Source organism: Oncorhynchus mykiss, chromosome 16, assembly GCF_057628025.1.
Source record: "Oncorhynchus mykiss isolate SJ-2025 chromosome 16, ASM5762802v1, whole genome shotgun sequence".
Lineage (NCBI taxonomy): Eukaryota > Metazoa > Chordata > Actinopteri > Salmoniformes > Salmonidae > Oncorhynchus > Oncorhynchus mykiss.
Genome location: NC_143037.1, coordinates 75,127,154 through 75,152,034, shown reverse-complemented (window position 1 = coordinate 75,152,034; position 24,881 = coordinate 75,127,154). Strand labels below are relative to the sequence as shown.

At 43.0% G+C, this 24,881-nt stretch overlaps 1 protein-coding gene across 3 annotated transcripts in view; it reads left to right on the top strand.

Annotated features, from left to right (window-relative positions):
* LOC110492690 (S-adenosylhomocysteine hydrolase-like protein 1) overlaps positions 1 to 24,881 on the top strand; it is a 48,687-nt gene continuing 23,806 nt past the window's right edge. For all 3 annotated transcript variants that reach the window (XM_036947728.2, XM_036947729.2, XM_090203931.1), the window contains exon 1: positions 1 to 812. In XM_036947728.2, coding sequence (XP_036803623.1) covers positions 621 to 812 — 192 coding nt within the window. In that variant the 5' untranslated portion in view covers positions 1 to 620. The remainder of the gene's footprint in view (positions 813 to 24,881) is intronic.

The following is a 24,881-nucleotide window of genomic DNA, read 5'->3' as shown; positions in this document are numbered from 1 at the left end:
TTGAGGGAATTATTTTATTTTTTTTTACAAATTAAATTGTAAATTAAATTGTAAATTGTAAGTGATTTTGACCATCAACACAGTTTAATGACAGTAATAGAAATTTGAACAAAATGTCCTATGGTGGGCTCACAGTGGTCATGACGCTATCAAACTGTACCAGAAGTGAGATGGGTCAAATCCAGTTCTCATTGGGCACAGAAGCAGTCCCTTGTCACCATTGGATGAAAGACTCCCACTACCCGGCCCCTCGTTCAGGTGACTTATCCAACAAACCGCCCACTTCGGATGCTGAGCTTGTGACTTGGCAACCGACTGGTTAACCGGCCGAAGACCGAAGTCACGACGGCAAGAAAAATAGAGTTCTCATTCAACACTGCCCACACACTGTCTATAATAGTCAGGCTAGTGCTACAAGGTCCGTCTTTACATTTTGCGGTTGACAGCAGGCCGTTTCGGTTCGGAAATTACAAACACGAAACAGAAAAGCTCACAGGACAAGGAGACGAGAGAGGTGCGTGACAGCAGAGAGAGAGAGAGATCCTAGCCTACACAGTTGCTACTAAGTCTGACATCATCACAATTATATCCCAAGAGGTCGGAATCACTTGAATGCGAAGATGACAGACGCGGTCGTGGACGGTAAATTGGAGGCGGTGAAACAGGCTACTAAATATGTCAAAGAGACCGAGAACGTCGCGGAAAAATATTCTGCGATGACCGTTAGCAAGAACAGCGACATGAACATGAACGTGGGTGAATTGCAGTCCGCAGCGTTTACTGCTGTGCCAACTCTCAAACCCATCAAGAAGGTAAGAAGCAAAGCACAGTCATCATCACCATCAGCATCATCATCACCATTCACTACCGTAGGCCTAGGATACTGTTGTGGAAACTGCATATTATATACGGGATGGAGCGATGGGTGCAGGATCTGCCTGCAATAGCATACTCACGAGAAGAAACATCCTATTGCATGTCTGACCTTCTAAAATATAACATTTCAATCATACCAAATATGTGTTAAACCTCATGTTACGCAATGATAAAGGTTTGATTTATTTATTGAGAAATTCTAAATTTAGAGCAGGACCTTTTATTCTTATAATATACAGGTAACTGTCAAAATAAAGGAAACGTGTCTTAATGGGGCGCTGGGCCATAACGAGCCAGAAGCACCTTCACAATGCTCGTTGGAATATATTCTACAAGTGTAACTGGCCAAATAAAGAACGTGTCTTAATGGGGCGCTGGGCCATAACGAGCCAGAAGCACCTTCACAATGCTCGTTGGAATATATTCTACAAGTGTAACTGGCCAAATAAAGAACGTGTCTTAATGGGGCGCTGGGCCATAACGAGCCAGAAGCACCTTCACAATGCTCGTTGGAATATATTCTACAAGTGTAACTGGCCAAATAAAGAACGTGTCTTAATGGGGCGCTGGGCCATAACGAGCCAGAAGCACCTTCACAATGCTCGTTGGAATATATTCTACAAGTTTAACTGGCCAAATAATGTAAACACTTGAGTAAATGAGGAGGAATACAAAGTATATTGAAGGCAGGTGCTTCCACACAGGTGTTGTTCCTGAGTTAATTAAGCAATTAACATCCCATCATGCTTAAGCCGGGTGTACATTACACGATTTTGGCCCCGATCTAGCTCTTTCAGACAAGTTTTTGAGATCGGAAACTAAAATCCCCATGCGCAGCCGTCATCGACGCTCGTTTAATGTGAGCGGTTCAAGAGACGCAATCAGGGGGGCTACCGATCTCGTCTTTGAGCAGTCCCAGACGTCCCGATATTTTCAAAACATTTTTTGATTTTATTCGCGCAGAATCTGCAGTGCTCTTGTAATGTGAGATGTCTAATGACACATTTTGAGAACGGAGATCAGCAATAGACAATAAGGGCTCGCCAAATAAGCCAGTGAGATGCTGATGTTGTTTCGCGTCACCCAGAATGTGAAGACTTTCAAGCTATTAGTTTACGTTTGTACTTGCCTGTACAAGTCGTTACAGCTCTGAAGTTCACAAGCAATGTTATTCAATTCAAAATGTTGGCTAGATATTTTAACTCTGTATGGGAAGTGTGAATGTCTGACGGAAAACGTTGATGAGGCTGCTTTAGGCCAGCTCCCTTTGTTATAACGGCGTTAAATGTAATCAATCACATGATTGTTTTCGTTAGACAACGTTGTATCGAGAGAATCCTCAAGACCAAGTGAAGAACCTTGTAATGTGTGGCCCCTGTCTGTGCCACATCGTTTAAGCCTGGGGGACATCATGACTTTCAAAATCCTAACATCGCTGAGCCTCTCACATTGAACGACCGCCTTTCTTTCCTGTAGTTTTTTCTCTTCGTGTTCCCAACGTAGTGTTGCGCACACCAAACGATATGGCACAGATGGTGGTCACAACCCTTACAACCCCACAACCCTTAAAATATTGCAGTTAAAGTGCAGTATATCTGCAGTATGATGTAAACACTGCGTCCAAAATGACACTTGTTTTACTGAAGTAATTCTGCAGTGGTTCTGCAGTTACAGTGCAGTATAACTGCAGTTACAGTACAGTATAACTGCAGTTACAGTACAGTATAACTGCAGTTACAGTGCAGTATAACTGCAGTTACAGTGCAGTATAACTGCATTTACAGTGCAGTATAACTGCAGTTACAGTGCAGTATAACTGCAGTTACAGTACAGTATAACTGCAGTTACAGTGCAGTATAACTGCAGTTACAGTGCAGTATAACTGCAGTTACAGTACAGTATAACTGCAGTTACAGTGCAGTATAACTGCAGTTACAGTGCAGTATAACTGCAGTTACAGTACAGTATAACTGCAGTTACAGTACAGTATAACTGCAGTTACAGTACAGTATAACTGCAGTTACAGTGCAGTATAACTGCAGTTACAGTGCAGTATAACTGCAGTTACAGTACAGTATAACTGCAGTTACAGTGCAGTATAACTGCAGTTACAGTGCAGTATAACTGCAGTTACAGTACAGTATAACTGCAGTTACAGTACAGTATAACTGCAGTTACAGTGCAGTATAACTGCAGTTACAGTGCAGTATAACTGCAGTTACAGTGCAGTATAACTGCAGTTACAGTACAGTATAACTGCAGTTACAGTACAGTATAACTGCAGTTACAGTGCAGTATAACTGCAGTTACAGTGCAGTATAACTGCAGTTACAGTGCAGTATAACTGCAGTTACAGTGCAGTATAACTGCAGTTACAGTACAGTATAACTGCAGTTACAGTACAGTATAACTGCAGTTACAGTGCAGTATAACTGCAGTTACAGTACAGTATAACTGCAGTTACAGTGCAGTATAACTGCAGTTACAGTACAGTATAACTGCAGTTACAGTACAGTATAACTGCAGTTACAGTACAGTATACACGGCCGCTATTCGGCAATAATCTGCGTCCAAAGTAACACAGTCGACTGCATTTACTGCACTTTTACAGCAGTTTCAAAACATCAGTCTTTTTTTGTTTGTAAGGGACACTACAAGATTATTCAATGTGATTATATTTAAAGTAGCTACGAGCTGTGACTCAAAAGAAGACTCGTGAACGTTAAATCAGACATTCACGCTTGCCATACAGAGTTGAAGTATCTAGCCAACATTTTGAATGGAAAAACATTGCTTGTGAACTTCAGAGCTGTAACTACCTGACACCTTGGCTTTGGTTAAAGGTAAGTACAAGGTCATACTACAGTAGTAGTAGTCATCCCTCCTGCTAGAGTCAACACATTCTGGGTGATGCGAAACAACGTCATCATCTCGCTGGTTTCTTCTCTGGGGAGCTCTCATTGGCTATTGCTGATCGCTGTTCTTTAAACTTGTCGTTGCGCGTCTCACACTACAAGAGCGTTGCAGATTTTGTGCTGAGAAAATATCGGGACATCTGGGACTGCTCAAAGATGAGATCGGTAGTCCTCAGATTGCGTGTTTGATCCGCTCAAATTAAACGAGCGTCGGTGACTGCCGTGCGCCCAGAGTCGGCAATGGCATGGGGATTTTTTTCTCCGATCTCAAAAACTTGTCTGGGACTCTTTATTGGTGTGCGTACCACTACACTTGCAAGACAACAACAAAAAACGGCTGGAAATAAGGTAGTTTAATGTGAGAGGCTCAGCGAGAACCAGTTTGGATTTTGAACGTAGTGTAATACACACCCAGCCTTAGGGTCATAAATGCTGGGCAGGCCATTATTTTGGCTACCATTTGGAAAGGTGGATACCTGGTCAGTTGTACAACTGAATGCCCTCAACTGAAATGTGTCTTCCGCTTTTAGCCCAACCCCTCTGAATCAGAGAGGTGCGGGGGCTGCCTTAATCGACATCCACGTCTTCGGCGCCATTGCTATAGGATGAATTAAATAATACATTAATTCATATTGTCGCGTACTCCCTGGTAGACCTGACAATATGTGGATTGAGCAGGCCAGAGCCTCAGCCATATTCACAAAGCAACTCAGAGTGCTGATATCAGATACGTTTTCCCTTTAAGATAATAATTAATAAGGTTATATGTACAGCCGGGATCTGATCCTAGATCAGCACTCCTACTCTGAGAAACGCTGTGATTACGGGTCCTGGTGTTTAAACAGTGGAGGAATGTGGTCTGAGTCTTAGGAAAATAAATCTGTGTTATGAATTCATGTGAGAGGCTGTGAGCCAGGACTCCTGTGACTGTTGTCAAACTGTGCCACATGTAATGGTGTTAAAGTCTTGAGTAAGAAGATGAATTTACAGGGTTAAAATAGTGAAGAAGATTATGTAAACACTAAACATAAGATTATGTAAACACTAAACATAGATTTTGTAAACACTGAACATAGATAAAATCTAAAAAGTATTTACCAAAAATATGCTTTTCTGTTGCATGAGTGGGAAGCGGTATTTGGGGAAAATACATAGCTTTATTATGGTTTTCTAAAACCATACAAACACATTTCAAATGGAAGAGATTTATTTACCCCAAGTCTCAACCAGGACCTCTCGCCATACCAAATGGCTGCACCCTGCAAGTTGGGAGTGTAGTTATCGGCCTGAGAGTGTGTCATCAAGGCTGTCATCAAGGCAAAGGGTGGCTACTTTGAAGAATCTCAAATATATATTGATTTGTTTAACACTTTTTTTTGGTTACTACATGATTCCATATGTGTTATTTCATAGTTTTGATGTCTTCACTATTATTCTACAGTGTAGAAAACAGTAAAAATAAAGAACAACCCTTAAATGAGTCGGTGTTTCCAAACGTTTGACTGGCTGTGCCTGCCCTGTGTGTGTGTGTGTGTGTGGGTGGGTGGGTGCCTACTTCCTCCTCTTCAATCTACCCACTAGTAACACAACAGTACACCTCCTGGGAGGAATGTGGCTGAGAATGGAGTCATCATTACGATACATTTATAACAGTGTTTACCTTTGATGTTATCACTTAGGTAATAGGCAGTCATATCACTTAGGTAATAGGCAGTCATAACACTTAGGTAATAGGCAGTCATATCACTTAGGTAATAGGCAGTCATAACACTTAGGTAATAGGCAGTCATATCACTTAGGTAATAGGCAGTCATAACACTTAGGTAATAGGCAGTCATATCACTTAGGTAATAGGCAGTCATATCACTTAGGTAATAGGCAGTCATATCACTTAGGTAATAGGCAGTCATATCACTTAGGTAATAGGAAGTCATATCACTTAGGTAATAGGAAGTCATATCACTTAGGTAATAGGCAGTCATACACATAGATAATAGATAGTCATATCACTTAGGTAATAGGCAGTCATATCACTTAGTTAATAGGAAGTCATATCACTTAGGTAATAGGCAGTCATATCACTTAGGTAATAGGCAGTCATATCACTTAGGTAATAGGCAGTCATATCACTTAGGTAATAGGAAGTCATATCACTTAGGTAATAGGCAGTCATATCACTTAGGTAATAGGCAGTCATATCACTTAGGTAATAGGCAGTCATATCACTTAGGTAATAGGCAGTCATATCACTTAGGTAATAGGCAGTCATATCCCTTAGTTAATAGGCAGTCATATCTCTTATGGAAATAGGCAGTCATATCACTTAGTTAATAGGCAGTCATATCACTTAGGTAATAGGCAGTCATATCACTTAGGTAATAGGCAGTCATATCACTTAGATGATAGGCAGTCATATCACTTAGGTAATAGGCAGTCATATCACTTAGGTAATAGGCAGTCATATCACTTAGGTAATAGGCAGTCATATCACTTAGGTAATAGGAAGTCATATCACTTAGGTAATAGGCAGTCATATCACTTAGGTAATAGGCAGTCATAACACTTAGGTAATAGGCAGTCATAACACTTAGGTAATAGGCAGTCATATCACTTAGGTAATATGCAGTCATATCACTTAGGTAATAGGCAGTCATATCACTTAGGTAATAGGCAGTCATATCACTTAGGTAATAGGCAGTCATATCACTTAGGTAATAGGAAGTCATATCACTTAGGTAATAAGCAGTCATATCACTTAGGTAATAGGCAGTCATAACACTTAGGTAATAGGCAGTCATATCACTTAGGTAATAGGCAGTCATATCACTTAGGTAATAGGAAGTCATATCACTTAGGTAATAGGCAGTCATAACACTTAGGTAATAGGCAGTCATATCACTTAGGTAATAGGCAGTCATAACACTTAGGTAATAGGCAGTCATATCACTTAGGTAATAGGCAGTCATAACACTTAGGTAATAGGAAGTCATATCACTTAGGTAATAGGCAGTCATATCACTTAGGTAATAGGCAGTCATATCACTTAGGTAATAGGCAGTCATATCCCTTAGTTAATAGGCAGTCATATCTCTTATGGAAATAGGCAGTCATATCACTTAGTTAATAGGCAGTCATATCACTTAGGTAATAGGCAGTCATATCACTTAGGTAATAGGCAGTCATGAAAGACTGACTACCTCTTAGGAAAAACAATGTTCTACATTAGTCAAACATTCAAAGCCATTTTATTTTGTGATAGCATTTTATGGCATACTTTGTTTACGTCAAGGTCAAGCTCAGATATTCATTTTAATATACACTGCATGTTTGAGATAGAAGATAAGCTATTAGCAAATAGCTATAGAACGAACTTGAATGCTTACTTACTATCTAGGCTTTATCTCTGTTGATCTTATGACAGAAACTGTTCTGGTGCCTCGTGGATCTAAATTCAACACTAAAATCAAACAGCAACTCTGATAACATTGTTTAATCTGGAACAGTAAGTACCTTCTCTATTTCTGACATTACCAGCAGTACTGAGTCATGCTGCAGTGCTGTGCTCACAGTGTTTGACTATCAGTCAAATCAAATCAAAAATAATATTAAATGCTTACTTACAAGCCCTTAATGCAGAGAAACTCGAATCAGTTTTACTTCATTTCTATCAGCATGTTAAATGTGCAACCAGAGGAGAAAAAAACTCTAGACCACCTTTACTCCACACACACAGATGCGTAAACATCTCTCCTTCGCCCTCCATTTGGCAAATCTGACCATATTTCTATCTTCCTGATTCCTGCTTACAATCAAAAAAAATCACAACAGGAAGCACAAGTGACTCGGCCTATAAAAAAAGTGGTCAGATGAAGCAGATGCTAAACTACAGGACTGTTTCGCTATCACAGACTGGAACATGTTCCGGCATTCTTCCGATGACATTGAGGAGTACACCACATTAGTCACTGGCTTTATCAATAAGTGCATCGATGACGTCGTCCCCACAGTGACTGAACTTACATACCCCAACCAGAAGCCATGGATTATAGGCAACATTAGCACTGAACTAAAGGGTAGAGCTGCCGCTTTCAAGAAGCGGGATTCTAACCCGGAAGGTTGTAAGAAATCCCGCTATGCTCTCTGACGAACCATGAACAGGCAAAGTATCAATACAGGACTAAGATCGAATCGCACTACACTGGCTCCGACGCTCGTCGGATGCATCAGGGCTTGCAACTGTTACAGACTATAAAGGGAAGCACAGCTGAGAGCTGCCCAGTGACACAAGCCTATCAGACAAGCTAAATCACTTCTATGCTCGCTTCGAGACAAGTAACACTGAAACATGCATGAGAGCATAAGCTGTTCCGGACGTTTGTGTGATCACGCTCTCCGCAGCCGTCATGGCTCACATCAACACCATTATCCCAGAAACCCTTGACCCACTCCAATTTGCATACCGCACCAACAGATCCACAGATGATGCAATCTTTATTGCACTCCACACTGCCCTTTCCCACCTGGACAAAATAAACACTTATGTGAGAATGCTATTCATTGACTACAGCTCAGCGTTCAACACCATAGTGCCCTCAAAGCTCATCACTAAGCTAAGGACCCTGGTACTAAACACCTCCCTCTGCAACTGGATACTGGATTTCCTGACGGGCCGCCCCCAGGTGGTAAGGGTAGGGTAATAACACATCCGCCATGCTCATCCTCAAAACGGGAGCCACTCAGGGGTGCGTGCTCAGTCCCCTCCTGTACTCCCTGTTCACTCATGACTGCACGGCCAGGCACAACTCCAACACCATCATTAAGTTTTCCGATAACACAACAGTGGTAGGCCTGATCATCGACAACGACCTGACCGTGTGGTGCAAGGACAACTACCTCTCCTTCAACATGATCAAGACAAAGGAGATGATTGTGGACTACAGGAAAAGGAGGACCGAGCACGCCCCCATGCTCATTGACGGGGCTGTAGTTGAGCAGGTTGAGAGCTTCAAGTTCCTTGGCGTTCACATCACCAACAAACTAACATGGTCCAAGCACCCCAAGACAGCTGTGAAGATGGCACGAGAACCTATTCCTCCCCAGGAGACTGAAAAGATTTGGCATGGCTCCTTAGATCCTCAAAAGGTTTTACAGCTGCACCATCAAGAGCATCCTGACTGGTTGCATTACTGCCTGGTATGGCAACTACTCGGCGTCCGACCACAAGGCACCTCAGAGGGTAGTGCGTACGTCCCAGTACATCACATGGGCCAAGCTTCCTGCCATCCAGGACCTCTATACCAGGCAGTGTGACTATGACTTGGGTGCCTGGAGTCTTTGATCATTTTTAGGACCGCATGGTATAAAGGTCCTGGATGCGAAGGTTCACCTTTCAACATGACAATGACCCTAAGCACACAGCCAAAACAACGCAAGAGTGGCTTCGGGACAATCTCTAAATGTCCTCGAGTGGCCCAGCCAGAGCCCAGACTTGAACCCGATCTAACATCTCTGGAGAGAACTGAAAATAGCTGTGCAGCAATGCTCCAAATCCAATCTGACAGACCTTGATAGGATCTACAGAGAAGAATGGGAGAAACACCCCAAATTCAGGTATGCCAAGCTTGTAGCGTCATACCCACTCTTGCGTTGTGTTATTGACTTTACGTTTGTTTATGTGTAACTCTGTTGTTGTTTGTGTCGCACTGCTGTGCTTTATCTTGGCCAGGTCGCATTTGTAAATGAGAACTTGTTCTCTATTGGCTTACCTGGTTAAATAAAGGTGTTCTCAACTGGCTTACCTGGTTAAATAAAGGTGTTCTCAACTGGCCTACCTGGTTAAATAAAGGTGTTCTCAACTGGCCTACCTGGTTAAATAAAGGTGTTCTCAACTGGCCTACCTGGTTAAATAAAGGTGTTCTCAACTGGCCTACCTGGTTAAATAAAGGTGTTCTCAACTGGCCTACCTGGTTAAATAAAGGTGTTCTCAACTGGCCTACCTGATTAAATAAAGGTGTTCTCAACTGGCCTACCTGATTAAATAAAGGTGTTCTCAACTGGCCTACCTGGTTAAATAAAGGTGTTCTCAACTGGCCTACCTGGTTAAATAAAGGTGTTCTCAACTGGCCTACCTGGTTAAATAAAGGTGTTCTCAACTGGCCTACCTGGTTAAATAAAGGTGTTCTCAACTGGCCTACCTGGTTAAATAAAGGTGTTCTCAACTGGCCTACCTGGTTAAATAAAGGTGTTCTCAAAAAAAGATTAATAAAAAAATACCAAAGAAGACTCGACACTTTTCAATTAATTTGCGAAAAATGTCTGAAAACCAGTTTTTGCTTTGTCATAATGGGGTATTGTGATGTCATAATGGGGTATTGTGATGTCATAATGGGGTATTGTGATGTCATAATGGGGTATTGTGTGTAGATTGATGAGGGGGAAAAACTATGTAATCCATTTTAGAATAAGTCTGTAACGTAACAAAATGTGGAAAATTTCTTTTCGAATGCACCGTATGTGTGACCCGACCCTTTTTAAAATCGTAGTTGACTACCCCTGGTCTATGGATTACACGTACTGTCCTGTCCTGTCCTGTCCTGTCCTGTCCTGTACTGTCCTGTACTGTACTGTCCTGTTCTGTCAGATGGTGGTATTAGTGGTGCCACTCTAAGTGGTTTTAATGATCCTCTATACTTAGCCTGTTCTCTGCTCCTACACCTCCTATTGACAGTCACAAGGGGATCACAGAGTCCAGGGGAACCAAAAGACCTACTCAGTCACCTAAGAGACAGAAGGGAGTATTTTTAGGATGACTAGATGGGTATAGGAATGCACTGTAGGCTTGTAGCCAGCACAAACTGATCTGGAACCAGGCTAGGAGGCTCATGGAAACTAAGGTTTAATTCCACCTCAATCCCCTTTTCATTAGCTAGGAGTCCTGTCTGACTGGGAACCAACAGTAGGAAAGGAAGAGCTGTTGGCAATGGCCTCGGGTAGATTAAGTAAGGCAGGACTGAGAGTTTGGTGTGTGTGTGGTGTCTTGTGTGCAGGTGTGTTAAACATATGGTCTGCGACTCTAGCTAGCATATAGTTGCCAAGGACAAGACCGAGACACACAGAGAGACAGAGGGGGAGAGTAGAGATTGTTCAGGTTGAACAGTTTGGACACCACCACTTTCTACATAATGTCCATTAGACATGATGGTGATCTCCAATGCCTGAAACCTCCCGCTGTCTGTCTGGTCTGGTATGTTCAGTAATAATAACCCAGTAGCAACGTAACGTCAGGGACACGCAGGACCATCCCTCAGAGGGCGACACGCACGACCATCACTCAGACAGCGACGGGCAGGACCATCACTCAGACGGCGACACACAGGACCATCACTCAGACAGCGACGCGCAGGACCATCACTCAGACGGCGACACGCAGGACCATCACTCAGACAGAGAAACAGAGGCTGAGGGAAAGAGGCAGAGCTAGAGACTAAGAGCTGACCATGGAGAAGGACAGACAGGGAACCACGACATATAGAAAAGCACAACATGGATGTGGGCATGGGCATCGGCACGGGATGGAGCAGGCAAGTTACCTACTCTTTATGAAGTCGTTTAGCGTAATTATTCTCTATGCAGACCTATAAACAGTGTTTATATAGTGTTTTCGTCCAGAATATGTCTCTGCTCTGTAATCGGATACCTACTATATAAGACATTTAGATATTAAGATTTTACTGAGTTACAGTTCAAGGAAATCAGTCAATTTAAATAAATTCATGATGTCCTAATCTACGGATTTCACATGACTGGGCAGGGGTGCAGCCATGGGTGGCCAACCAGGCCCACCTACTGGGGAGTCAGGCCCAGCCAATCAGAATGAGTTTTTTCCCCACAAAAGGGCTATGTGGGGCCTGCAGATGAAGAAACCGAATGTGGAGGTCCTGGGTCCTTTGCATATTCAACCCTGTCTCTAATTACAACACTGCCCCTTTAAGGCTCTCCTGGAGGATGGTTGGCCGTCCTTGGTAGCCTGTAAAATATTGCAACTTTACAATTACAATACTTTTTATGTCTTTATAAAATATGTCGAGGGCAGTTCAAAACAAACAGTTGTGGGACTACAGAACTCATACGATCACTGCACACACACACACACACACACACACACACATATATATATATATATATATATATATATATATATATATATGTTTTTTTTAAAGCAATGTTTCAAATGTTAATACAGTTTGCTATTTATTTATTATGAAGAAATCAATGTGCACATGGCTGTAGGCTACGAGTGAATGGCTGTAGGCTATGAGTGAATGGCTGTAGGCTACGAGTGAATGGCTGTAGGCTATGAGTGAATGGCTGTAGGCTACGAGTGAATGGCTGTAGGCTATGAGTGAATGGCTGTAGGCTACGAGTGAATGGCTGTAGGCTATGAGTGAATGGCTGTAGGCTACGAGTGAATGGCTGTAGGCTACGAGTGAATGGCTGTAGGCTACGAGTGAATGGCTGTAGGCTACGAGTGAATGGCTGTAGGCTACGAGTGAATGGCTGTAGGCTACGAGTGAATGGCTGTAGGCTACGAGTGAATGGCTGTAGGCTACTGGCTGTAGGCTACGAGTGAATGGCTGTAGGCTACGAGTGAATGGCTGTAGGCTACTGGCTGTAGGCTACGAGTGAATGGCTGTAGGCTACGAGTGAATGGCTGTAGGCTACGAGTGAATGGCTGTAGGCTACGAGTGAATGGCTGTAGGCTACGAGTGAATGGCTGTAGGCTACGAGTGAATGGCTGTAGGCTACGAGTGAATGGCTGTAGGCTACGAGAGGAAAACGCCTTTCTCAAAAGCGCACCTCACAGCTAGCGGTTTCATGAGACAGAGATGAACACGTCCATGAGAAATGAAGAAAGAGGGAAGATCTGAAGATGCATCAATAGGCTACTAATCCTATTCCTAATATGACTAGGAGTATGCCTTTTGGCTACTGGACAATACATTCCAGATGGGATGGAGTATCGCAGTAGCATGCTGCGGTAGCCATGCTGGTTAAGTGTGCCATATTAAGCGTTTATAAAAATAATTCCCTCAACATTTCTGTGGTCGTTTTTTTTTGTCTACTTTGTAACAAGGTAAGACATGCTTCATAAAATGACATTAAAACGTCCAGGTGGTTAAACTATTACGTTCATGAGTTGAAATAGTTTCAAAATGCTGACCGCCTCCACACAGATTGGAGGTGGGTGATATGCGGTGCTAAACAGCCACTGTCCTTCACTCTCCGGGTCCTGTGACCATTTTGATCTGAACGGACCGTGCCTTAGCCTCGAATACGTCGACAGAGTCAAGCCTTTTGACCAGGGATCAACAACTAGATTCAGCCCATGTCATGACTTCATGTTGGGAAAAGCAGGACATTTGAAATGGACTCCATCTAGCAGTGAGTTGATTAGGTTATATTGCACCTATCTCTGGAACTTGCGCTGAATTCTTCAAAGTGAAGCCTACATGTTCTAGATGCAAAGCAAACACCAAATAGTTTTCCACTAAAATGTGAGACAGAGCACACTGCAGGCCAGTAAGGCCACACACCTAGTTGCCAAAACAGCGACATGCTGATTTCTCCACTTCATGCTGTTTTTAATTTTTTTTAAAACAGTTTGTTTGTTACTCTGGCTCTCACTGATTTCTTAATCTGAGGTTATGAAAGGTCAATGGATAGTCTACTACCCACTGGGCACAGACGTCAGTTCAACGTGTAGTTGGTTGAGTTGTCAACTAACTTGAATTCAACGTGAAATCAGTCCGTATCTAAATAATATGTGTGAAATGCTTGATAGTGTATGTGATGTAAACAGAGAGGTCTACTTTCTTGGGGACCTGAATATTGACTTGTTTCATCAAGCTGTCCATAACCAGTGCCTGTAATCAATCTGGTTCAAGTTATTAATCAACCTACTAGGGTGTTTACAAACACTACAGGAACAAGATCATCCACATGTATCGATCACATTTTTACTAATACTGTAGAACTTTGTTCTAAAGCTGTATCCATACCCATTGGATGCAGTGATCACAATATAGTGGCTATATACAGGAAAGACAAAGTTCCAAAATCTGAAATATTTTATAAGAAATCATACAAAAGATTTGGCTGTGACTCTTATGTGGATGATGTTAAACACATTTGTTGTTCTCATGTGATTAATTTTTTATTTTATTTTTTATTTAACCTTTATTTTACTAGGCAAGTCAGTTAAGAACAAATTCTTATTTTCAATGACGGCCTAGGAACAGTGGGTTAACTGGGCAGAACGACAGATTTGTAGCTTGTCAGCTCGGGGGTTTTGAACTCGCAACCTTCCGGTTACTAGTCCAACGCTCTAACCACTAGGCCACCCTGCCGCCCCATTAATAAGGAGCATCCAGACTTTACACTTGAATTTATGAAATTGCTTCTTCCAATTATTGATAAACATGCACCTGTTAAGTAACTGACTGTTAGAACTGTCAAGGCTTCATGGATTGATGAGGAATTTAAAAACTGTATTGTTGAAAGAGATGGGGCAAAAGGAGTGGCTAATAAGTCTGGCTGCACATCTGACTGGCTTACTTAATGCAAATTGAGAAATGATGTGACTAAACTCAACACAAAGAAGAAACTGTATTATGAAGCCAAGATCAATGATGCAAAGAATGATGGGAAAAAAAACTTTGGATGGAATTATGGGCAGAAAGACATTCAACTCCATCTTTCATCCGATGGCTTATTCATCACAAAACCCTTTGACGTTGCCAGTCATTTTGATGATTACTTCATTGGCAAAGTGGGCAAACTTATGCAGGCAATGCCAGTTTAGTTTGTCTTATCTTGATTATTGTCCAGTCAAATGGTCTAGTGCTGAAAGGAAAGACCTAGTTAAGCTGCAGCTGGCCCAAAACAGAGTGGCACGTCTTGCTCTTCATTGTAATCAGAGGACTGATTATAAATACTATACATGCCAGTCTCTCTTGGCTAGGAGTTGAGGAGTGACTGACTACATCACTTCTTCTTTTTATAAGATACATTCATGTGTTGAAAATTCCAAATTGTTTGCATAGTCAACTTACACACAGCTCTGTCACACACACTTACCCCACCAGACATGCCACCAGGGGTCTTTTCACAGTCCCCAAATCCAAGAAAGTGTACAGTATTATATAGACCCATTGTTGCATGGAACTTCCTTCCATCTCATATTGCTGAAAGGAACAGCAAACCTGGTTTCAAAAAACAGATAAAGCAACACCTCACGGCACAATGCCTCTCCCCTATTTGACCTAGATAGTTTCTGTGTACTGTTGTATTGATAAGTAGGCTATTTGTTCCTTTTTATAAATTGATATATTCTGTCCTTGAGCTGTTCTTGTCTATTAGTGTTCTGTATTATGTTTCATGTTTTGTGTTCTGTTACCCCAGGAAGAGTAGCTGCTGCTTTCACAAACAGCTAATGAGGATCCTAATAAAATTCCAAAACAATTTCCCAATGCCATTGGAGTGAAAGAAAATAGGAAATGCCCTTAAATGGATAACTTTTTGCAAATCCAATAAGTTATCCACGTTGATTCAAAGTCCACATATTCATTTTTGGGGTTGAAATGAAGTGGAAACAACTTTGATTCAACCAGTTTTGGCCCAGTGGGTAGCGTCTACTCTTCAAACTACTAACTAGGTACATAGCTAACTAACCAACTCTACTACTGACTAGGTGTATAACTAACTAACTCTACATATCAGGCCATCTTTAAGACAGTTCCTGTCATGGTTGTAAGTGTCAACGCATGACATTTGTTTCTGTGTTTTGGGTTTGGCCTCTATAAAATATTGTCACTAACAATACTGGTTTTGACTTTGTGTACCTTTTTTAAAAAAAAAATATTGTCAATATAAAGTATGGATGACCATGCAATGACTATGTGTGCTTATCATACGTGAATGAAACCAAAAATAGCCAAGTCACTGTTGTTAGTCTGCCTCCATGTTGTCTGTGAGCCATCCCTTGCGTGTTTTGTCAACACGTCTGCTCCACACGTGTCGTTTTCAGTCCAAACACAACCTATGGACATCTAAAATATAGCAACAGAACATCCAGGAAGCTGACGATGCAGGAATGGATGGCCAGGGAGGTTGTTCTTGTAACAGTATTGCTTCTGTCCCTCTCCTCGTCCCATACCTGGGCTCGAACCAGGGACCATCTGCACACGTCAACAACTGACACCCTCAAAGCATCGTTACCCATCGCTCCACAAAAGCCGGGGCCCTTGCAGAGCAAGGGGAACTACTACTTCAAGGTTTCGGAGCGAGTGACATCACCGATTTGAAACGCTATTAGCGCGCACCACCGCTAACTAGCTAGCCGTTTCACATGGTTACGTCCTTCTCTTCAACGTTGTGTTGAGTTGCATGAGTTAAATGAAGAAGGAATGTCTGCAACTCTTGCAGAGGGACAAATCTATAGACATCACACAGACACACACACACCCAGACACGCCGGCACGCCCCCACACGCGCGCAAACATACACACACACACGCAGGCACGTACACACACAGATACAGACACTGGTGGACACTGGACACTGTGGCGCTGTGGAAGTGTCATTGAGGAGTGAGGACACTGGACATTGTGGCCCTGTGGAAGTGTCATTGAGGAGTGAGGACACTGGACATTGTGGCCCAGTGGAAGTGTCATTGAGGAGTGAGGACATTGTGGCCCTGTGGAAGTGTCATTGAGGAGTGAGGACACTGGACATTGTGGCCCTGTGGAAGTGTCATTGAGGAGTGAGGACACTGGACATTGTGGCCCAGTGGAAGTGTCATTGAGGAGTGAGGACACTGGACATTGTGGCCCTGTGGAAGTGTCATTGAGGAGTGAGGACACTGGACATTGTGGCCCTGTGGAAGTGTCATTGAGGAGTGAGGACACTGGACATTGTGGCCCTGTGGAAGTGTCATTGAGGAGTGAGGACACTGGACATTGTGGCCTTGTGGAAGTGTCATTGAGGGGTGAAGACATTGGCCCTGTGGAAGTGTCATTGAGGGGTGAGGACACTGTCTGTTAATGAAACCTAATGATGTGAAATGACCACAGGGAAACAGAGCTATGATATGGATACATCACTGGTACATTATTGTCTTAATAAGGCTGAGTTGTTAGCTGGACCCTGTGTGTGTGTGTGTGTGTGTGTGTGTGTGTGTGTGTGTGGGTGTGGTGTCAGGTTGGGGTATCGTGACAACAACTAAAATAAGAGGCTATACACACAAGTGGACAATACAGATCTATTCTGTTACTGGGGTCTACTTTGGGTCCGGTAAAGTGGTCCCTGTTTATTATCCTGGTGCAACCAGCCTGATCGCTAGATATCATGCTTCTCTTTTTCTGAGGATATCAGTGGGGCCGTCACTACAAGGTAAATCAGTCTGTTCTCACTACAAGGTAAATCAGTCTGTTCTCACTACAAGGTAAATCAGTCTGTTCTCACTACAAGGTAAATCAGTCTGTTCTCACTACAAGGTAAATCAGTCTGTTCTCACTACAAGGTAAATCAGTCTGTTCTCACTACAAGGTAAATCAGTCTGTTCTCACTACAAGGTAAATCAGTCTGTTCTCACTACAAGGTAAATCAGTCTGTTCGCACTACAAGGTAAATCAGTCTGTTCTCACTACAAGGTAAATCGGTCTGTTCTCACTCTATAAGCTTTCACAGGTCGCTCCACAGAGCTGTACCTCCAACACCATGGCTGTCTCAGTTGCCCTCATTGACCCAGTTAAAACTCTCCCTTAATCTCTTTAATGTCCAACACCTGTGTTTCTTTCAGGATGAGCGTCTTTCTATCTGCCCACACTGATCTCTGTGTGTGTGTGTGTGTGTGTGTGTGTGTGTGTGTGTGTGTGTGTGTACTTCCAAGAAGAAACGTGTTAGTCCAGACTGACCTCGTAACAGCAAAACAGAGCATCTCTACATAGTAGTTAGAGGATTAATCAAATATATTTATTTTCTAATCCACTCAATTTTGAATTTATTTAATATATTTTACCTATTTAACTAGGCAAGTCAGTTAAGAACAAATTCTTATTTTCAATGACGGCCTAGGAACAGTGGGTTAACTGGCCTAAGAACAGTGGGTTAACTGCCTGTTCAGGGGCAGAACGACAGATTTGTACCTTGTCAGCTCAGGGATTCAAACATGCAATCTTTTGGTTACTAGCCCAACGCTCTAACCACTAGGCTGCCCTGCCACCTCTACACTCTAACCACTAGGCTACTTGCCACCCCTACACTCTAACCACTAGGCTACCCTGCCACCTCTACACTCTAACCACTAGGCTACCTGCCACCCCTACACTCTAACCATTAGGCTACCCTGCCACCTCTACACTCTAACCACTAGGCTACCTGCCGCCCCTACACTCTAACCACTAGGCTACCTGCCGCCCCTACACTCTAACCACTAGGCTACCTGCCGCCCCTACACTCTAACCACTAGGCTACCTGCCGCCCCTACACTCTACCCACTAGGCTACCTGCCGTCCCTACACTCTAACCACTAGGCTACCTGCCGCCCCTACACTCTAACCACTAGGCTACCTGCCACCCCTACACTCTAACCATTAGGCTACCCTGCCACCTCTACACTCTACCCACTAGGCTACCTGCCGTCCCTACACTCTAACCACTAGGCTACCTGCCGCCCCTACACTCTAACCACTAGGCTACCCTGCCACCCCTACACTCTAACCACTAGGCTACCCTGCCACCTCTACACTCTAACCACTAGACTACCTGCCGCTCCTACACTCTAACCACTAGGCTACCTGCCGTCCCTACACTCTAACCACTAGGCTACCTGCCGTCCCTACACTCTAACCACTAGGCTACCCTGCCACCTCTACACTCTAACCACTAGACTACCTGCCGCCCCTACACTCTAACCACTAGGCTACCCTGCCACCTCTACACTCTAACCACTAGACTACCTGCCGCCCCTACACTCTAACCACTAGGCTACCCTGCCACCCCAATGGGGTTGGTTTACCATTCACTTTGATAACAACTTTATATACACTGGCTCCAGGTCATCTATAAGTCTTTGCTAGGTAAAGCTCCGCCTTATCTCAGCTCACTGGTCACCATAACAACACCCACCCGTAGCACGCGCTCCTGCAGGTATATTTCACTGGTCAAAGCCAACACCTCCTTTGGTCGCCTTTCCTTACAGTTCTCTGCTGCCAATGACTGGAACAAATTGCAAAAATCGCTGAAGTTGGAGACATATCTCCCTCACTAACTTTAAGCATCAGCTATCTGAGCAGCTTACCGATCGCTGCAGCTGTACATAGTCCATCTGTTATTTACTTTTCTGCTCTTTTGCCCACCAGTATCTCTACTTGCACATCATCATCTGCACATCTATCACCCCAGTGTTCATTTGCTAAATTGTAATTACTTCGCTACTATTGGCCTATTTATTGCCTTACCTCTTTACTCCATTTGCACACACTGTATATGGATTTCTCAATTGTATTATTGATTGTATGTCTGTTTTATTCCATGTGTAACTCTGTGTTGTTGTTTTTTTTCCGCACTGCTTTGCTTCATCTTGGCCAGGTCGCAGTTGTAAATGAGAACTTGTTCTCAACTGGCCTACCTGGTTAAATAAAGGTGTTCTCAACTGGCCTACCTGGTTAAATAAATGTGTTCTCAATTGGCCTACCTGGTTAAATAAAGGTGTTCTCAACTGGACTACCTGGTTAAATAAAGGTGTTCTCAATTGGCCTACCTGGTTAAATAAAGGTGAAATAAAAAATAAAGAAAGAAATGCAGTAATAAGTTCTGGACAAATACAATCTGATTTGTCTTTTATATTTACAGAAACTATAGCCTTGTGCTAACAAGTGAGTTTCGTGACATGATCAATATGATCCAATTACTATCTGGTCAAGGTTTGTCCCATTTACACGTTGTAATAAAATGTGTCTCTTGTCCTTCCACTGTGTCAACATTGTGACCAGGTTCTCTTTTCAAAATAAGAAGATGAATTAATATATTTTAGGACCATTCAATGGTGTTACCTGTCAATCATTTTTTGGAGACCAGTATAACGATTTTAATAGTTGGACCATCCAGATCTTTCTTCTTTCTTCTTTGTTTTTTTTTACATCGGATTGATATCGAAACACAACGCTTGACTACCAGGAAGATCACAATCAGATCACAATCAGATCACAATCAGATCACAATCAGATCACAATCAGATCACAATCAGATCACAATCAGATCACAATGTCTTTTAATGGTCTACACCTGTATATAAAAAAAATGTGGGCACAATCGGAATGTGGCCAAGATCAGGACAAAGGATGCATGTTAGAACCAGGTATAAACAGGGCTGAAGGCTGTGACGTAATTGAATAACTGTGTTACTGACAGTTAAATAGATGAAGACTGTCATGAAACCATTTAAAAATAATTGTTGTGTAAATAAACTTGATTTAATTCATTGGAGTGTTTACTAAAGATTATAAGCAGTTGTTTTGCTAACTTAGTCTTTCTATTAAACTCTCGAGATCTCCTCCTCTTTCCGCCTGTCCTCTGATGCTCCAGCAGCTAAGACAGCTGTAGGCTATGGCGCTTCAAGTCAAAAAATAATTTGAAGTGTGGACTTTCTTTCACACAATGCACATTTTCATTGCTTGCTAGTAAATAAATAAATTACGTGGTGTTTAAAAAAAAAAGAAAGTTGGATGTGTCTGACCTATTCGTTAATTATTCAACAGCAGTCGACAAGGTTGTTCTGGCTCTGAGGCCTATAATGTGCTAACGTTGTGTCAAATGGACAATGCGCCAATCTTATCCAACCTGGCATGGTATAATTTGATACCGTATCTTTTCTTAATTTATAGACTAATCGGTGCTGATTAGGCCTGGTCCTGGTTGATATGCTGCCCCTATCCCCACGAAGTAGACTAGTAGCCTAGGCTATACAATGGCGGCCCACAATGCACTTTGATGAATGCTCATGTGGTAGCCTGGTGGAAGTTTCGCTGCCGTGTCGGCTGTCCACAGCCTCCCCCTTCCCTAGAGAACGGAGCTGTTCTCGACCAAACCAACCAGCCATGGAGGGACGTCACTCGCCGTGAAAGTCGAAGAAGGCATCCTTTGGCAACGGGGGTCTCCATGGAGATGTTGAGCATGGAATTGACACAGACCAGAAACAGCTGTGCCACCCTGGATCCAGAGGTTCCGGCACCTTCTTCCTTGGTGGCTTCCCAATCAAGATCGGATCTGGAGGTACCTGCTTCTTCGTCTTCGGTTCTGTCTCCCTCTCCGGTGGCTTTTACCTCTGGTTCAAATCCTCTGAGCTCACCAGACCGTGAGGCTGCCTGATAGACCAGCCCATTCAACATCACCAGCTGTCATCATAGGCAGCTCTATGGTAAGAAACATCTAGGTCCCCAAGGCAAAAACCCTGTTCTACCCAGGAGCACAAGTACAGGACATAACATGGCTGCTTCCGACTGTTCTACGACAGGCGCCGGGAGATGACACTGTCGTAGTCCATGTGGGGTCAAATTACATCAGAAGAGCTAGCTCGGAACATTTGAAAATGAATTTTAAAGAAGTGATTTTAGCATTAAAAGAAAGAAAAAAAACGGGCAATAATTTCAGGTCCAGTACCATCGTTGGGCCGCAGATTACACATCTGGCTAAAATACTACTGTAGCTCTGCTGGAGTCACTTTTATTGATGACTTTGACACCTTCTGGAAACAGAAGATACTCTACAGGAATGACGGAGTCCATCCAAAATCATCTTGGCTCCTGGACTCTGTCCACGTATTTCAAGGCTGCGTTGAAACAATGACTGGTAAATGATCCAAGACCAGCTCAGTTAATCCCTACCGTTGTGACAATGAGTCATCATAATGCTGCATCAAATGTACATGATCTTAGGGGCATTGGCAAACACAATGTAAGTAATTTAATTTATGAATCCCCAATTATGTATCTCTGATAATACATTTGAAGAAACAGTGGTAGCAATACATGGTTCTAACATCGACCGAAAAGACAGAAATTCTAACAGAGGCAGTGTTGAGGTCTATATTCAGAACCACATTCCTGTAAAGCTTAAGAGATTATCTCATGTTAAATACTGTTGAAGTAATATGGCTACAGGTCCATCTGCCTCACCTAAAGCCCATTCTGGTGGGAAGCTGCTATAGACCACCAAGTGTTAATAGTCAGTATCTGGATAATATGTGTGAAATGCTTGATAATGTATGTGATATCAACAGAGAAGTATATATGCTGGGTGATTTAAAAAAAAAACATTGTCTGGCTTTCATCCAGCTGCCCACTCAGGAAACAACTTCTAACTGTTACCAGTGCCTGCAGCCTGGATCAGGTTATCAGTCAACCTGCCAGGGTATTTACAAACAGTACAGGAATGAAATCATCAACATGTACTGATCACATCTTTACTAATGCTGCAGAAATGTGCTTTAAAGCAGCATCCAGATCCATAGGATGTAGTGATCACAATATAGTAGCCATATCTAGGAAAACCACAGTTCCAAAGGCTGGGCCTAATATAGTGTATAAGAGGACAGGCTGGGCCTAATATAGTGTATAAGAGGTCAGGCTGGGCCTAATATAGTGTATAAGAGGACAGGCTGGGCCTAATATAGTGTATAAGAGGACAGGCTGGGCCTAATATAGTGTATAAGAGGTCAGGCTGGGCCTAATATAGTGTATAAGAGGACAGGCTGGGCCTAATATAGTGTATAAGAGGTCAGGCTGGGCCTAATATAGTGTATAAGAGGACAGGCTGGGCCTAATATAGTGTATAAGAGGACAGGCTGGGCCTAATATAGTGTATAAGAGGTCAGGCTGGGCCTAATATAGTGTATAAGAGGACAGGCTGGGCCTAATATAGTGTATAAGAGGTCAGGCTGGGCCTAATATAGTGTATAAGAGGTCAGGCTGGGCCTAATATAGTGTATAAGAGGTCAGGCTGGGCCTAATATAGTGTATAAGAGGTCAGGCTGGGCCTAATATAGTGTATAAGAGGACAGGCTGGGCCTAATATAGTGTATAAGAGGACAGGCTGGGCCTAATATAGTGTATAAGAGGTCAGGCTGGGCCTAATATAGTGTATAAGAGGACAGGCTGGGCCTAATATAGTGTATAAGAGGTCAGGCTGGGCCTAATATAGTGTATAAGAGGTCAGGCTGGGCCTAATATAGTGTATAAGAGGTCAGGCTGGGCCTAATATAGTGTATAAGAGGTCAGGCTGGGCCTAATATAGTGTATAAGAGGTCAGGCTGGGCCTAATATAGTGTATAAGAGGTCAGGCTGGGCCTAATATAGTGTATAAGAGGTCAGGCTGGGCCTAATATAGTGTATAAGAGGTCAGGCTGGGCCTAATATAGTGTATAAGAGGTCAGGCTGGGCCTAATATAGTGTATAAGAGGACAGGCTGGGCCTAATATAGTGTATAAGAGGTCAGGCTGGGCCTAATATAGTGTATAAGAGGTCAGGCTGGGCCTAATATAGTGTATAAGAGGTCAGGCTGGGCCTAATATAGTGTATAAGAGGACAGGCTGGGTCTAATATAGTGTATAAGAGGTCAGGCTGGGCCTAATATAGTGTATAAGAGGACAGGCTGGGCCTAATATAGTGTATAAGAGGTCATACAATACGTTTTGTAGTGATTCATATGTTGATGATGTAAAGAATATTTGCTGGTCTGTGGTGTGTAATGAGGAGCAATCAGACGGTACACTTGACCGTCTGCTACCCTCCTCTAATGTTTTCACTCCAACCCTGTTCCTGGAGAACTACTGTCCTGTAGGTTTTCACTCCAACCCTGTTCCTGGAGAACTACTGTCCTATAACCCAAATATTATAGCAGATCTCCATAGATCTCCATAGATCTCCATAGATCTCCATAGATCTCCATAGATCTCCATAGATCTGTTCCCCTCCTCATTAAACACTGTAACATATCTACATCATTGTCCATAGTTGGAAATTCAATGTCACTGACTGTATATCTGACTCACTACAGGCTCTCTGACTGTATTTCTGACTGTATCTCTGACTGTATATCTGACTTACTACAGGCTCTCTGACTGTATATCTGACTCACTACAGGCTCACTGACTGTATATCTGACTCACCACAGGCTCTCTGACTGTATATCTGACTGTATCTCTGACTGTATATCTGACTTACCACAGGCTCACTGACTGTATATCTGACTCACCACAGGCTCTCTGACTGTATATCTGACTGTATCTCTGACTGTATATCTGACTTACCACAGGCTCACTGACTGTATATCTGACTCACCACAGGCTCACTGACTGTATATCTGACTCACCACAGGCTCTCTGACTGTATATCTGACTCACTACAGGCTCTCTGACTGTATATCTGACTGTATCTCTGACTGTATATCTGACTCACCACAGGCTCTCTGACTGTATATCTGACTGTATCTCTGACTGTATATCTGACTCACCACAGGCTCACTGACTGTATATCTGACTCACCACAGGCTCTCTGACTGTATATCTGACTCACTACAGGCTCTCTGACTGTATATCTGACTCACTACAGGCTCACTGACTGTATATCTGACTCACCACAGGCTCACTGACTGTATATCTGACTCACCACAGGCTCTCTGACTGTATATCTGACTCACCACAGGCTCTCTGACTGTATATCTGACTCACCACAGGCTCACTGACTGTATATCTGACTCACCACAGGCTCTCTGACTGTATATCTGACTCACCACAGGCTCTCTGACTGTATATCTGACTCACCACAGGCTCACTGACTGTATATCTGACTCACCACAGGCTCTCTGACTGTATATCTGACTCACCACAGGCTCACTGACTGTATATCTGACTCACCACAGGCTCTCTGACTGTATATCTGACTCACCACAGGCTCTCTGACTGTATATCTGACTCACCACAGGCTCTCTGACTGTATATCTGACTCACCACAGGCTCTCTGACTGTATATCTGA